Source organism: Urocitellus parryii, chromosome 4 (genome assembly GCF_045843805.1).
Source record: "Urocitellus parryii isolate mUroPar1 chromosome 4, mUroPar1.hap1, whole genome shotgun sequence".
In the NCBI taxonomy this organism is placed as follows: Eukaryota; Metazoa; Chordata; class Mammalia; order Rodentia; family Sciuridae; genus Urocitellus; species Urocitellus parryii.
This window is the reverse complement of record NC_135534.1, coordinates 49,972,745-49,987,876: the sequence shown is the minus strand read 5'-3', so window position 1 is coordinate 49,987,876 and position 15,132 is coordinate 49,972,745. Positions and strand designations below refer to the sequence as shown.

Here is a 15,132-nt window from a genome sequence, read left to right as displayed (position 1 = left end):
TTTAGGAGGAAAGTAATTAAGATCTAAAGTGTTAGATAGACACATAGCAACTTCCTAGCAACTTCCTGTTTTCGTCAGCTTTTTTCTCTGCTCTGGCTAAAAGACCTGACCAGCACAATTACAGAGGAGGAAAAGTTTATTTAAGGGCTCACAGTTTGAGAGGTCTTAGTCCATAGAAGGCCAGCTTCATTCCTCAGGGGTGAGGTGAGGCAGGACATCATGGCGGGAGAATGTGGTGGAGGGAAGCAGCTCACATCGTGATCAAAAAGCAGAGAGAGACTCCAATCACCAGATTCAAATATGTACCCCCAATGAACCACTTCCTCCAGGCACACCTTACCACTTTAGTTACACTCACTTAATCCTTCTCAGGGTATTAAATCACTGATGGGGTTAAGACTCTTACAACCCAATTATTTCTCCTCTGAACCTTTTGCATCGTCTCTCACATGAGCTTTTGGGGGACACCTTGTCTCAAAGTGATCAAACTTTTCTAAAAACGGCCACGCAATAATTATTTTAGGCTTTGTAGGCCATGTGGTTTATGTTGATACTACTCAACTCTGCTGTTAAAGAGTGAAAGCAGCCAGGCTCCGTGGCACATGCCTGTAATCCCAGTGGCTTGGGAAGCTGGGGCAGGAGGAGTGCAAATTCAAAGCCAGTCTCAGCAACTAAGCAAGGCTTTAAGTAATTTAGTGAGACCCTATAAAAAAAGGGGGGGGGGGCTGGGGATGTTTCTCAAGTGCTTAAGTTCCTCTGAATTCAATCCCTGGTACCAAAAATAAAAAATAAATAAATAGAAGGAATAAAAGCAGCTATAGACAGTATATAAATGAATGAACCTATATAAATGAATGTTATTTACACAGGTAGTAGTCAGGATTTTGTGTGTAGGCCCTTGTTTACTGATCCTTGATACAGAGATGTCTTCATTTTGTATTCTGTCTGTCCCTTTTACATATAAACTGATGTGATTGTTTTAAAGATTGTGTGGGTTTTCAGTGTATCTGTTTTAAAGCAGTTCGTTCCATTAGACCAAAACTATATTTTGAGATCACTTTGAGACAAATCCTTTTCAATCTGGGTCTCTTAGGAAGTTGCTATGGGACAACACCTTTAGATCTTACATCCTACATTTCAAACAGCAGAGTTTCTGTACTATATGTCTTTAAGATCTAGAGTTCTTTTGTCTGAAAGATTCTTTGAGCTATCTTAGATTGTTTGAAAGTATTAAAGAATCTTACATTCTTAGCTTGGATGTGATCTATGCTCAAAAACCATTTCTTAAAGAATTCCTGACTGGTATTTTACATTATCTCCAAATATCATTCAAATAGTTTTTGTTTGTTTGTTTGTTTGTGGTGCTGGGGATTGAACCCAGGGCCTTGTGATGCGAGGCAAGCTCTCTATCAACTGAGCTGTATCCTCAGTCCTCAAACAGTTCATAGTTTTGTTTTTTTTTAAAGTATATTTTCTTATCTTTATATATTTATTTATTTATTTGTGGTGCTAAGGATCGAACCCAGTGCCTTGCACATGCTAGGCGAGCACTCTACCACTAAGCCACAACCCCAGCCCTCAGACAGTTCATTTGTAAAGATCATCTTTGTCCTCTTTCAGGAAGTCTTGACCGGATTGATTTTTATTAGGTATAGTTTCTGTTATCTTCCATATTATTACAGGTGACAATTTTGTGGGGTTTTTTTTCTTTTTTTTTTTTTTTTGTTGTTGTTCTTTTAGCTTTCAGTTTGTTTTTGGTGCTAGGGATTGAAACCAGGGCCTTGTACATGTGAAGCAAGCACTCTATCACCAAACTACAGTCCTGAACCCATTTTCCTCATTTTACGCCCTTACTAAGAGTCTCCCCAGAGCTCTTTAAAATCTTCTGCTAATATTCTTTCCTGATCCTTTCAGATTTCAGTAACTCTTCTCAAGGGCCTTACCAGTTTTGTCTACTACCTGATTATAAAGCCAATATTGCATAATTTAGATTTTTAGAATAGCACCCTTCCCCCACACTCCCAATAGTACTAAGTTACTGTCTTCTGTGCTGTATTATGCATTACAGCAAACTTAGTGTCTTTTTTTTTTTTTTTTTTTTTTTAATATTTATTTATTTTGAGTTCTCGGCGGACACAACACCTTCGTTTGTTTGTGGTGCTGAGGATCGAACCCGGGCCGCACGCATGCCAGGCGAGCGCGCTACCGCTTGAGCCACATCCCCAGCCAAACTTAGTGTCTTAAAACAAGTTATTTGTCATAATTTTTGTGGATCAGGAATTAAAGACTTGGCCAGGTTCTAGCTCAGGATCTTTCAAATGATTGCATTCAGATAAGGACTAACACAGGAATACTGTGGAGAAAGTGGTAAAGGGGAGGAAGGGTGCAGGGCACCTGGGGTGGCCAGGCATCTTTCTCTCTTCATGTAGTTTGAGAGTCTTTCCATGTGGTTTCTACACATGGACTAGTTTGAGCTTCCTCGCAGCATGGCAGCCTCGGGGGGAGTTGGACAGCATACATGGTGACTGAAGGCTTCAAGGGTGAGTATTCCAGTGAGCAAGGCAGAAAACTTACCACCTTTTCTGACCTAGCCCCAGAGTCACACAGTGTCACTTCTACTTCATTCTGTTGGTTATAAATTACCTTCCCTCTTGAGGGGAATATAGTCTGGGTGATATTATAGACGTGCAGGTAGGATGGGAGATAATAATGTGAGGCTAAGTATCAAAGCAGGAATGATCATTGACTTCTGGGAATGTGTAGTCTAAAAGTAACAAAGGACATAAAAGTTTTTTTATGTAGGCAGTTTTATAAAAGTTAAGTTCTAAAGTCTTAAAATTTATATTATTTAATTTCTTCATATATTTACTTAGCCAAGGTACTGAGCTTTACACCTTGCCTGATTCTACATTAAACTCATGGTATCCATTTTACTCATTTGCTTGTTAACTTAAGTGTCAGCCAGATGAAAATCTGACTTGCTATTTATCTTGATGTAATTATAGTCTAACTCAGATATGCATCATGGAGTCTTATAATGTGGGGACCAAGATGCATGACATTATTGTATATAGAAGCAGTATAAATTATTTATTTTAACTCTTGAAATTTTAACATTTCCTTAGTGTTAAAAACAGCATCTAGAACAAATGGCTTCATGGCTTTTGGTTATTTAGCTTAACTCTATGTAGCATAACTTCTCTGAATCTGATTTTTTTCATCTGTGTGATTCTCAACTGGGGACATTTGACAATATTTAGAGCTATTTTTAGTTATCACAATGAGGGTTGGGGGGTGCTGCTGGCGTCTAGTGGTAGAGCCATGGATGCTGCCAAGCATTTTACAGAACACAGAACAGTGACCTGCCACAAGCAGAGAATTATCTGACTCATTATTATAGCCAAGGTTGACAAGTGCTAGATTAGATATCATTAAGATTTTACACTACTTTACAGGACTGTGATTGACTATATTTTGAAGATTGCTATAATAAAGAATAAATATTCAGAATGTTCATCACTCTCACCACAAACATTTTATTTGCTCTGTTATTTGTTTAATCAAAGAGTAATAGTGTAGTTTTAAGGGGTTTATTTTTCTTTAATCCCCCATAGTATTCAATCCAGTATTCAATCCAATTTTATTGCCTGATAAATATTTTATAAATTTTCACTTATATATCTCCCCCACCTTTTTTTCCCTGCAATTATTGTTGGAGTAGTTGAATCCTGGATTGATTTTTTTAGGGCACTTCATTCATTTGAAGATAAGAATAGGTGAGAATTATCACTGAAAAAGAAGTAAGGAAGAAAAACTTTTTAATAAAATATATGTTGGAAAAATATGTTAACTCTGTGTGTGTGTGTGTGTGTGTATGTGTATAGATTCAAGTTTACTATACTGGCTGTGATAGTATTGATTTAGTTTTATATATATATATATATTTTTTTTTTTAATTGCCTAACCTCTTCTAAAAGCAATATGTCTTTTGTCTCCACCCCAAATACTTTCTATCTATGTGAACTATTTCTGTCCAAATACAGCTTTTGATGTTTTATTTTTTTGGTTTTTAACAGATGTGTTATTTTATAATTACGTTATTGGATGAAATAGTTTTTCTTTACATGGTCCATATTGCCTCATTTTCCAGTATTCTGGATTCAAGGTTTCTTTCTAAATGTATTGAATATGTTACCAAAATTACTTAGATAGTGATACTGTTTTGATTTTCTTCCCCATTTCTGATATTCCAGTTTTCTTCCATATCCCTAGTTTCTAAAGCTCTAATTTGGGGACTTTCTAAACTACATATAATGCTAATCCTTATTCTGGGAACATAAATGGACTTCTTTCAAAGTATTTTTCAATAAATTATTTCTCAATAAATTTATTTTCTGTCTTCAGAAGTTGGGATTTTTTGGTGTTATTTTATTTCAAAAAGTTCTTTCTTCCTTTTTGTTACTTAACATGGGTAATTATTGTTATATAGTTGTTACTGCTCAGATTAGTGTTATGATATCAATGACTAACAGTAAGCAATAATAAATAACAGATACAATGATTTAAGACCTTTGTCCTTTTTAAAGAAACAAAAAGGTTTATACTCCCTTATTTTTATGCAAAGGAACGTTGTTGGGGTCATGGGGAGATGATATATTCATCTATTTCAGAAAGTTTCAGCATGAGTCATTGATTTCACAGCACATTCAGCTGATCAAGATTGGAGCCCAGTCAGTATTAAAACGGAAGTTTTTGTGTGAATATTTCTGCATACTTTGCCTCAGTGATGCTAAAGAGTTGGAATCATAACAGTATATTATAAATTCATAGGGAATCTTAGGAAATGCATCTGAAAAGTGTAGTTTAAGAAAAAAAAGCAAGAGGAAATTGATTGGATCCATTTATTTGCTTTAATATTTTATATAGAAAATTTGACCTTAAAGGTGTACTGCATAGCCATTAAGAAATAATTATGTATATCAGCAGAATTCTATTTAAGCAATGCTAAATTTATTTGTTGCTACTTCCAAAGAAAATTTTTTTCATTTTGAATTTGCAAAATATATTCCCAAGATGCAGAAATGTTCTTATTCCCTGCTGGTTTGATACACTTGTTGAATTACATATTAAAATTATACTTTAATGTTAATATATTGGGGAAACTGGTACCCTGGGTGGTAATGGGATTTTTCCTAATCTAGGCAGTATATGAATCTGTCGATTTTTCTTGTAATACAGGATGATGAAAACAATAACTCGTCTTCACAAAGCTATGGTGTTCCTCGAATATTTCACAAGTAATTCTTGGGTGTGGAATACTGACAATGTCAATATGTTAATGAATCAACTAAACCCAGAAGATAAAAAGGCAAGTGTTTTCTGTTTTATAAGTATGTAGCATAACAGAAAACTATTAAGCAACCTGAGAAATAGATATTTTCCACAACATTATACAAACTTAAAATGCTTTTATTGTGGTTAGCACCTGCAAACCATGTATACGTTTATACATTACTTTAGTTCTCTAGGTAAGCTCCACAATTAGAAAATGTTTAGTTCATTTAGTTTTAGCTTTAACTATGTTTATCAATGTTTTTTCTCAAATATTTTCTTTCTGCCTGAAATATATCTAGAATACCAGAATATAGTTTAGTTAGGGGATTGTTAGTATTGAACTCGTAGCTCACTATTAGGTTTTATAACATGACCTTGGTGCACATTAAAGGTAACTTACTCTTTATATTCTGTCAATATTGTTGCTATTGGGCTGGGGATGTGGCTCAAGTGGTAGCGCGCTCACCTGGAATGCGTGCGGCCTGGGTTCGATCCTCAGCACCACATACAACCAAAGATGTTGTTTCCGCCGAAAAACTAAAAAAATAAATAAATATTAAAAAAATATATTGTTGCTATTGAAAAGTCAGGAATTTGCTCTTCCTTTATAAGAGAGCTGTCATTTCTGGCTCATGTTCAGCTTTTCCTTTTATATTTGATGTTCTGCAGTTTCTCTATGAATGTGTCTGGTTACTTTGGTTGGGCTTCCTGAATCTGAAGATGGTATCTTTTAGCAATGTTGGTAAAACACATAGCAGCAATTTCTTGAAATATGAATTCAAATACCACCATTCTCTTATCTTTTTCCATAGTTCCTATTATATGTTAGGTCATTCTGCCTTCAGATCTTTAAGTGTATTTCACATTTTTTTCTGGGCTGAAATCTAAATGATTTATTTAAATTCTATGGCAATCACAGCTGAGTTTAAACCATCTACTTGAATTTTGGGTTTCAGTTCTTATATTTCCATTTTTAACAAGTTCGTCGTACTTTTTAATCTCACAGATATTTCTTAAATAGCTTATAGTATTTTTTTTCTTGGAACATGTTAAAAATAATTTTTTTAAAATTTTCTACCTGATAATTCAAACCTAAAGGATGGATAGTGTCTATTCTGCTACTGTTGTTTGAGCTGAGTCTCACTCATGGCACCATGTTTCTTTGTTTTTTATTGTTATATGTTTTCCTATAAATTCATATTTCTTGAATTTATTTTGGAATTTTTTTGAGGTATAGATTGCACCTGCAGTGTCTAATAAGAATTATTTGCCTTTGCAAATACTAGCCTAGTATCTGTCGGCACTAACTAGCTTGGCAGCATTAACAAGCCAGGGCCACTGAGAAGTACCTGATTAGGTTCTAGCGAACTCAATTATTACCTCCTCTCTTTTCTAAAAGGTAATAATTGTCTTGAATCCTAATACTAAATGTTAGTTTTACCCATTTTTTGACTTTACACAAATGGTATCTGTCATCCAGTATTTTTTTCATGCTTCTTTTGATAGACATTTATTTTCAGTTTGGGTTATAAACATAAGCACACATTTGTTTAAAGTGTGTGTACACGCTGGGTCATATGTGGTGGGTCATAAGGCATTTGTATATTCAATTTAGTAGATAAAGCCATTTTAAGTGCTAATGTATATAACTCCTGTCAATCCCATACTACTTTAGTGTATAGTGGTATCTCTATGATTTTAGTATGCATTTTCTACTACATAAAAAATGCATATGTAGAAATAGTGGGCGGGGGGAGCCAATAATCATGTTGAAAATGGGCTAGAGAAAAACAATTACAGAAGATGAGTGTTAACCATTTGAAAAGATAGTGTTACACTCAATAGAGGAAATTAAATTAAAACTAAACTAAGTTTTTATTTATTAGCAGATTTACAAAAAATACAGACTTTGACAGCATAGTCTGAAGAGGCTCTAGGCAAATGGACATCCTCATACATTACTGGTAGAAATGTATGGCATGTCTTTCTTTATTCTTTCATGTTTAACCAGTTTTTATCCTTCTCTTTTAAAAGTTTTTTTTTTAATAAGTAGCTTATAGTTAGAGTTTTTTTCCCAGCCTCATATTTTTATATATCTATATTTTTTAGTTATCAGTGGACCTTTTTATTTATTTATTTATGCTAAGCATTGAACCCAGGGCCTCTCACATGCTGGACAAGCATTCTACCACTGAGCCACAACCCCAGCCCTCCAGTCTCAATTTTTGACACTTTTTTGGAGAACTTAGTCCAAAACATAATTCCTGATAATTTTCTATTTAAATATTTCAGTGCATTTTATGTGTCCTACTCGTTCTAAGTTCTTTTTTTCCTTTTTGCTTTTTTTAGGTGATATTTTTTTCTACTATTTCTTGTTTTCCCATCTAAGTTTCATAGAATACATTCTTTTTCAATTGTTTTAGTAGGTTACTCTAGAGATTATAATATCTTTTCTTAGTTTAGCAAGAGCTAGTATAAAATTTACATTTTCTCTGATAATAACCAATGCCTTTCTGCTATTGTTATTACATAACTTAATTTTATGTTAAGCCTCACAGGTTATTTTTGTTACAGTCTGTCTGTGCTACTCTAGAAGAATACCAGAGGAGGGTAATTTATCATAAACAGAAGTTTGTTTATAGTTCTAAAGGCTGGGAATTCTTGAGATCAAGGGGCTTAGTATCTGGTGAAGACCTACTTCACCAATGATGAAGGAGAGAGGGTAATCATTCAAATTTTCTGCCTCAAGTCCTTTTATCATCAGTATTAATCTGTTTGTGAGGGTAGGACCTTCATAATTTAATCACCTTGTACTAAGCCCTACCTGCCAACACTATTGCATTGGGGATTAAATTTCTTTCATGTGCTTTTAGAGGGACATATTCAAACTGTAGCACAGTCTATGCAGTAACTATTTATATGATTTACCAGCATAATTGAAATTAATTAAATGAAATTAATTGAAATGAAGATCCTTTTATTGATCTTCATTTCTTCCATCTCCAGACTTTGTAGACTCAGTCTGGAATTCTTCTGCCCTGAATAATCCTCTTTAGTGTAGTTACTTCACTGTGGGTATTCTACTCATGTCATATTGTTACAGTTTTTATTCTTCAGGAAACATCTTTATTTCACCTTTGTTTTTTCAAGGATATTTCCACGGGTGTAGGATTTTATGTTAGCAATACCTTTCTTTTATACTTGGAAAACATCTCACAGTCTTTGACTTCCATTGGTTTTGGTGAGAAGTTATCCAGTAGTCATCTATCTGGCCTTTTTTGATTTATGTTCTGGTGCCTAGATATATAGATATAGATGGTAGATGTGTTTTAAATGTTTCATCATTTGTCTTACTTCTGTTCCATTTTTTTTTCTTTCTTCCTGTGGGACAATCTCACACCCACGCCCATAACCATCTTTATACCCATCTCCTTTGTTAAGTCTCCCATCTTAGTGCAGTGTTTCTGTATTTTCATATTTTACTAATTAATTTATAGTAGCATTTCAAATGCCCCTCCTCAACTTACCCATTTTTAGGTAAGTGATGGTGTAAAGTAAATAATCTCCTTGTCACTCCAAAGAAATTATTCCACTGAATGCTAGGAGAACTAAGCAATAGACAACTCTCTTATTTTGCTAAGAAATAGTATTTCTGTAAAGATTATTTTTCTGGATTTATCTATCCTTTTCATCAAATGGTCTAGTAATTGGTATCTATAGTTCTAAGCCAGCTTTTGTAACATGTTTTGTTTTTTTCCCTCCTAAAGTCAAAAGTATTCTCTAGGAAAATTAATCTGTGTGGTACACAAGGAACTATAGGAAGAAAAGAGAGGATGCAGATATAAAAGAACTAGAAATAAAATAGGAATATAAAGAAATATACTTAGACAATAGAAAAAATTAATTCTATGTTATAATATTTTGTTACCTTGTTATTCGGGATTGCCTTTTAGAAAAAGTGAATTTGACAAGTTGTAGAAAAATTCCTCAGGAAAATATTTAACTTTTTGTTGTTGTTAATGTAGACCTTCAATATTGATGTACGGCAATTACATTGGGCAGAATATATAGAAAACTATTGCATGGGAACTAAGAAATATGTATTGAATGAAGAAATGTCTGGTCTTCCTGCAGCTAGAAAACATTTGAACAAGTAAGTTTTACATTGGTTTGATTGCATCTTGTCTTCCTTATGAAATATTATTACACAACTGTTTTGGTAAATTGGTATATCTAAAATACATTACAAATCTATTATATTTAGGAAAAGTACTTACCTTTGGGTTGGAACTAATGGTAGTTGATTTGGCATAAAACCATTGAAAACTATTGTCTTCCTCAATGTATATATTCCTTAGTATGAAGTTGGGGTGTCTTCTCTTATGTTGCTATTGAAGAAGTAAAGATATTAGCAGAAAATAAAAATATATTTTTATTAAATATTTAAAGATTAATATTTGGAAATTAAATATTTAAAGATTTTTTTAACCCTACTCAAATAATCTCTATAAGAGATATAGCAATACATCATTCAGCACAGAATTTTATCTTTGTAAAATAGTTATAATTTTCTTAGTCTCTTTATAAAAGTATACATGCTGATTAAAAATAAACTCAAAAAACAGAAGAATCAAAATCACTGGTAATTCACCATTCAGAGATGCAGATAATTTTAATGATCATTTCTTTTGTTTGTAGTGTCTTTTTTGTTATCTTGGTAACATTTTCAAGACTTTGACATTACTGTACATATTTTTATGCCTCATAACTCTTATGCGGCTTTTTGCAGTGCAGCTAGTTGTGTGGATGAGAAAACTTGAGACTTAGGAAAGTTTTTATAGCAAAGCAAACTGCAATATTGATCTTTAACTTCTTATTCAAAGCTCTTTTCTCTGCGCTGTTGTTCCCATATTGCAGTTCTATCTTGTAATACATGCTGAAAGTAATGAAATTTTATGTAACATGAACACATACCTAAAGGTTTGTATTCCTTTCAAACACCATTAGAAACCATCAGAAATGTTTTGAAACATGAGCAAGGTAATATGACTGGTATTTGAGAATAGGAAGATCATCCTTTTTAGAGTTAATGCCGTATTTTACTCTTGGATAAGAACTTGTCAGTTGACCATTGACTGTGATTGTCAGTTTTGAATGAAGGAGTAAGTTTACTTGCCTTAAAACTTGAAAGCAACTAAAAATGTCAAAAATGCTTATTGTATTTTGTCTGTACTATAATGTATATAATGAACAAACCTTTTTAGATCAGTTAGGAAGCTCCAGAAGTTCAAGGCATGTATCTGTTTTACCTACAGATATATTATTCATGCCTAGGACAATACTGGGCACACAGGGATGCTCGGTAATATTCATTGAATAAGTTTATATTCTAAATACACTATTATGAAAACTCTTTGCTGTATTCCTATTTGATTGAGGTAGTACTTTGATGTATTACTGTGCAGGTTATTAATAGTCAGATTAGTTTGAATTCCACTTTCTAACTTGAAGATGTCTACTGTGTGTGTGTGTGTGTGTGTGTGTGTGTGTAATGGGATGGGTACTGCAGATTGAGCCCAGGGGTACTCTGTTTTATTGTAGAAAATATTGTCTAGCATATCTCTCCATTTGCTTTTGCTTTTCAGGTTACGGAACATACGTTATGGTTTCAATACTATCCTTGTGATCCTGATCTGGCGCATTTTTATTGCAAGATCACAAATGGCAAGAAACATCTGGTACTTTGTAGTTAGCCTGTGTTACAAGTTTCTGTCATACTTTCGAGCATCCAGCACTATGAGATACTGAAGACCAAGAATTTAGCTTTAGAACATCTATGCATATGGTGGTCTAAAAATGCACAAAATGTAAAATGTACTTAAAGTCATCTCACTTTTTGTCAAACATTAAACCATCTTAGATTGGCGTGTGGAGTAAAATATGGTACATTTTATGTAACATTTAATGTTTATGGTCATAAAACCTAGTGAACACACTGTGGTATGCCAGCTCAAATCTATAATAGCCACCAAAACCATGACTAAACGTTTTGATCCCTGGAAAGACAGGGATAGGGTGAGGGCAAGAGTAGGAAATAGGAACCCTGACCAGTATAACTGTGCAATTTTTGGGACATATTAATTAAAATATGCCTTAACATAATTTCTACTATTTAGTGCAATGGGTAGCATTTATTTGGATAGGAATACTAGCTAAGTTGGTAGATGTCTGATTCTTTAATGTTCAATTTTTTTTTTTCATCAATTGAAGTGGGTTTGAGTTTTGTTAAGTCTATAACCAAACTATTTTCACTTCATCCTATAAGTTATTGAGTGATATCAAACATGAAAACGTGTTCCATTTTTCTTTTTCTGATTAAATGTCTAGTGCATATCATTTTTCTATAAGTAATCAGTTGCTTTATAATGAGAAGGCTATATATTATTCTAAAAACCCACTGGATCTAAATGGGTTTGAAAATCCATATCAATATATGCTGTGTGTTTTTAAAGGACAACAAAAACAAATTCATTGAAACTGTATCAAAAAGAATAGGAGTACTTTTTTCTTGTCCACATTTCAGTCAAATAAAAATCAATCTTGTGAGATTGTGTTTATATATTGAAGCAAGAGGATTTTTTAGGACTTTATTGGAGGTGGGTGTAGGGAAGGATTCACCATACTTGGGCTCTCCTTCCTTTATACATTATATCATAGGACTTTTAAAAGGCTTGTACTGCTTTTCAAATGAGATCTGAAAGTGCATTATTATGGAAGAATGTATTTGCAGCTAGTAATAACATCAAGAAAATGTCCTTGTGTGTAAGTAAACACATATTAATTTTGACCTTGAAAGCTGAATTCCTTAAAGAAAATAATACAAAATGTGTATAAAATTAAATAAAGGACTTTATTTACATACCATATAAAGTAGCAAACTGTTGAATGAGTTTGAAGATATCATTTATTTTTTCTGCATGTGGTTTTAGCTTTAGAAAGAAATGCATTATAGAAACAAGTAATAGCAAGAAAATTGATGTATATTTTAATGATACATTATAATTCCCTTTAAATTGCAATAGTAGTTTACTATTTTAACATATATTTGGTTTAACAGATTGTTCAGCATTACACTGTTCTAATTAAGCTGATCAAGTTGTATTATATTTAAATCATCAGCAATGTATCGTGAATATGTTTAAAGGGTTCAGTTCACAGTACAAAGTTACATGTAACTTCTCAATTTCCTTTGTCAATTTAAATGCAATGTATAAAAAGTTTATTTTGATATTGTGGAAAAACTAAATGTAAAAGAAATCACCTTCTTCCATGCAGGTGTATAATCTTGAAAAAGAAAAATGCTTCCATGTTGAAGCCAGATTTTCTGTAGTAAAACTTTTAAACATTATTTTAAAAGAAATATGTATGTAAATAGCTATATATTCTTTGGAATGATACTAAAGTCTTTGGTCAAGGACCATACCTTGTATAAGGTGTGAGAGACCATGACAGTGTGAAAATGGAATAAATAATGATGCCTTGGATTTAAGGTGGCCCATATATTTACATTAAGTACTTCATCTCTCCAAATATATTTCCATAACATGTTGAAAACATGCTAACATTTGTATGAGTTTTGTAATTCTGCCAGAGATACCTAGAATCAGATGAATTTTCTTTATGTCTAACAAGAGGATCAGGTGCAACTTGGGCAGGCCTGTGAAGTGCTTTGGGAGTATTTTGTCTTCTGACCTGTTTTACTGTTCTTATAATTTAAGTTAAATACGAATTGGGAGGGTGCTGAGGCCACTGTATTAATTTTGTGTTTAGAATTGTGTCAAAAGAAGGGTAATGGGTAAATTAAGTATATCATCCTAGGACTTAAAATTCTAAAGTTAGTATAAAGAGTGTAGATTGTTAATCCTCACCAACTAGATTTTGGATTTAAGTCAGATTCAAAGATTTTGGAAGACTGTTCTCTGTATAGTTTCATAGACAACGTTTTTAGTTCTGTGTGTATGTTTCTCACAAACTCATTTAACAAGACAGTTTATAAAATAGATTCATTTCATTTAGTTCATTTGATAAAACTGTATTCTAAAACATTTTAGATATTTCCCATTTTTCACTCTTAATTGGGACATGTGTGTTAAATTGTGATATCATTAAGAGTTTATTTAAATTTGATCTGGCAACAATATATGTCCTACAGCTCAGTGCAGAGAAACATGGCAATATGTTGTTCTTTGACCTAAGGATGGCATAGAATGAAGATTCTTTGTATTTGTATAATAAAGCTTGGAAGCGGGGGAAAACCTCACTTCTCCCCTTTCTTTGTCTGCAGGAACTGATTCAGGATTTTTTGGTTTGTATTTTTGTTTTAATTGTGAACAGATAATCTTTTATAAGCAGTAAATAGAAGCATTATTGGGTGCCTTTGTTTGTAAACCAAAAAGTAATAAATGAATCCCTCTATTTCCATTATAGTTTTTATTGTATTTTTATGTTCTGAAAATTATATGAGATAATGTGGTTAAGATTACAGGAAGCAGTTCTTACGCCCCTTGTCTTCTTTAGGTGTCCTTATTAATTCTTACATCCCAATATTATTTAAGTCTGAGTTGCTCACACAGTATTTTAGGGAAATAATATATGCCAAGTGAATGCTTTTTTGTTAAAGTATTATTTTTGTGTATTAGCTAGAATGAGGTTGTTTTTCTAAAAATAGAACCAGGAGACCACCATGGTGTCATTAGACTCCAGCTACTTTCTTTCATATTGAATGATATCCTGTTAGTTTGGGTACATTAGTAATTTATCTGACTCCATATAAGGAATTACTCATTAGTGATACAGATTGAACCTTTTGGGGGTGAGAAGGGAGAGTATATCAGGCTGAGGTACAGCTGAATGTACATTGGCCTTCTAAGCATGCGCTTGTAGGCTGACTCCCAACCATGACTTGAAACCATTCTCATGAATTTGCTCTGCTTTGAGGAAAACTTTCTCTTTGCAAGAGAAAGGAACACATGCTGTGAAATTTGATCCATAAATGAGTTTAAATTAACATCATGTGATAGAAGATATATGAAATAGTTTTTAATTAATATTTTTGTTTTGAAGCAATTTTCCAGTGATAGAATGAATTTGTCTTAGCATCTCTGCTACCCCTAAGATTCCTAAACAAATCATCTTTTTGTCAATTGAGTACCATTGTGCAAAATTGTCAAATAATTCCTTTGATTTTTTTTTAATTAAAGAAAAACTTGAGTAACATTAAGTTTGATGTGCTCTTTTGCAAGTTGATGACTAAAAGCATTTACTTAGAAAAACTGAAAGTGGTGTGAGTTTAATGTCTTCATTGTGGGCCATAACTCAGAGGAATAAGGCTATAATTGTTATGTGTTTAGCTAGTGATCATAGACTATCTCTAAGACTTGTAATTTTATACAAAGGGAAGAGAGTTATTTAATTTTTTTTTCAAATTCATTAATCTATATAATTATTCCTCTTTATTCTCTTCAAAATACTAAATTTTTTCATGTTAAAGCTCCATGAAGTTGAATTAGATGTCTTCCAAAGATGCTTTGGAGGACTTTATTTTCTGTTGTTGAGTGGGAAATCTAATTCTCATTTTCTCTTGCAAAAATTTGTAGAGCAACATGAAACTAGAAAAGTGCTAGGTTGAACTATATAAAAATGGTAATATGTCTTTGACCTGTGAGGGTAATTTCATATGACCCAACCTAGTATTATAGCCTTCTTTTTTTTTTTTTAATAACTTTTAACATTTCTGAA

General features: G+C 32.9%; 1 protein-coding gene across 2 annotated transcripts in view; it reads left to right on the top strand.

The window, feature by feature from the left end:
- Far1 (fatty acyl-CoA reductase 1) overlaps window positions 1-12,737 on the top strand; it is a 59,580-nt gene extending 46,843 nt beyond the window's left edge. For both annotated transcript variants that reach the window (XM_026395891.2, XM_026395890.2), the window contains exons 10-12: window positions 5,239-5,368; window positions 9,360-9,487; window positions 10,980-12,737. In XM_026395891.2, the coding sequence (XP_026251676.2) occupies window positions 5,239-5,368; window positions 9,360-9,487; window positions 10,980-11,142 (421 nt within the window). In that variant the 3' untranslated portion in view covers window positions 11,143-12,737. The remainder of the gene's footprint in view (window positions 1-5,238; window positions 5,369-9,359; window positions 9,488-10,979) is intronic.
- Window positions 12,738-15,132: the final 2,395 nt, after the last annotated feature.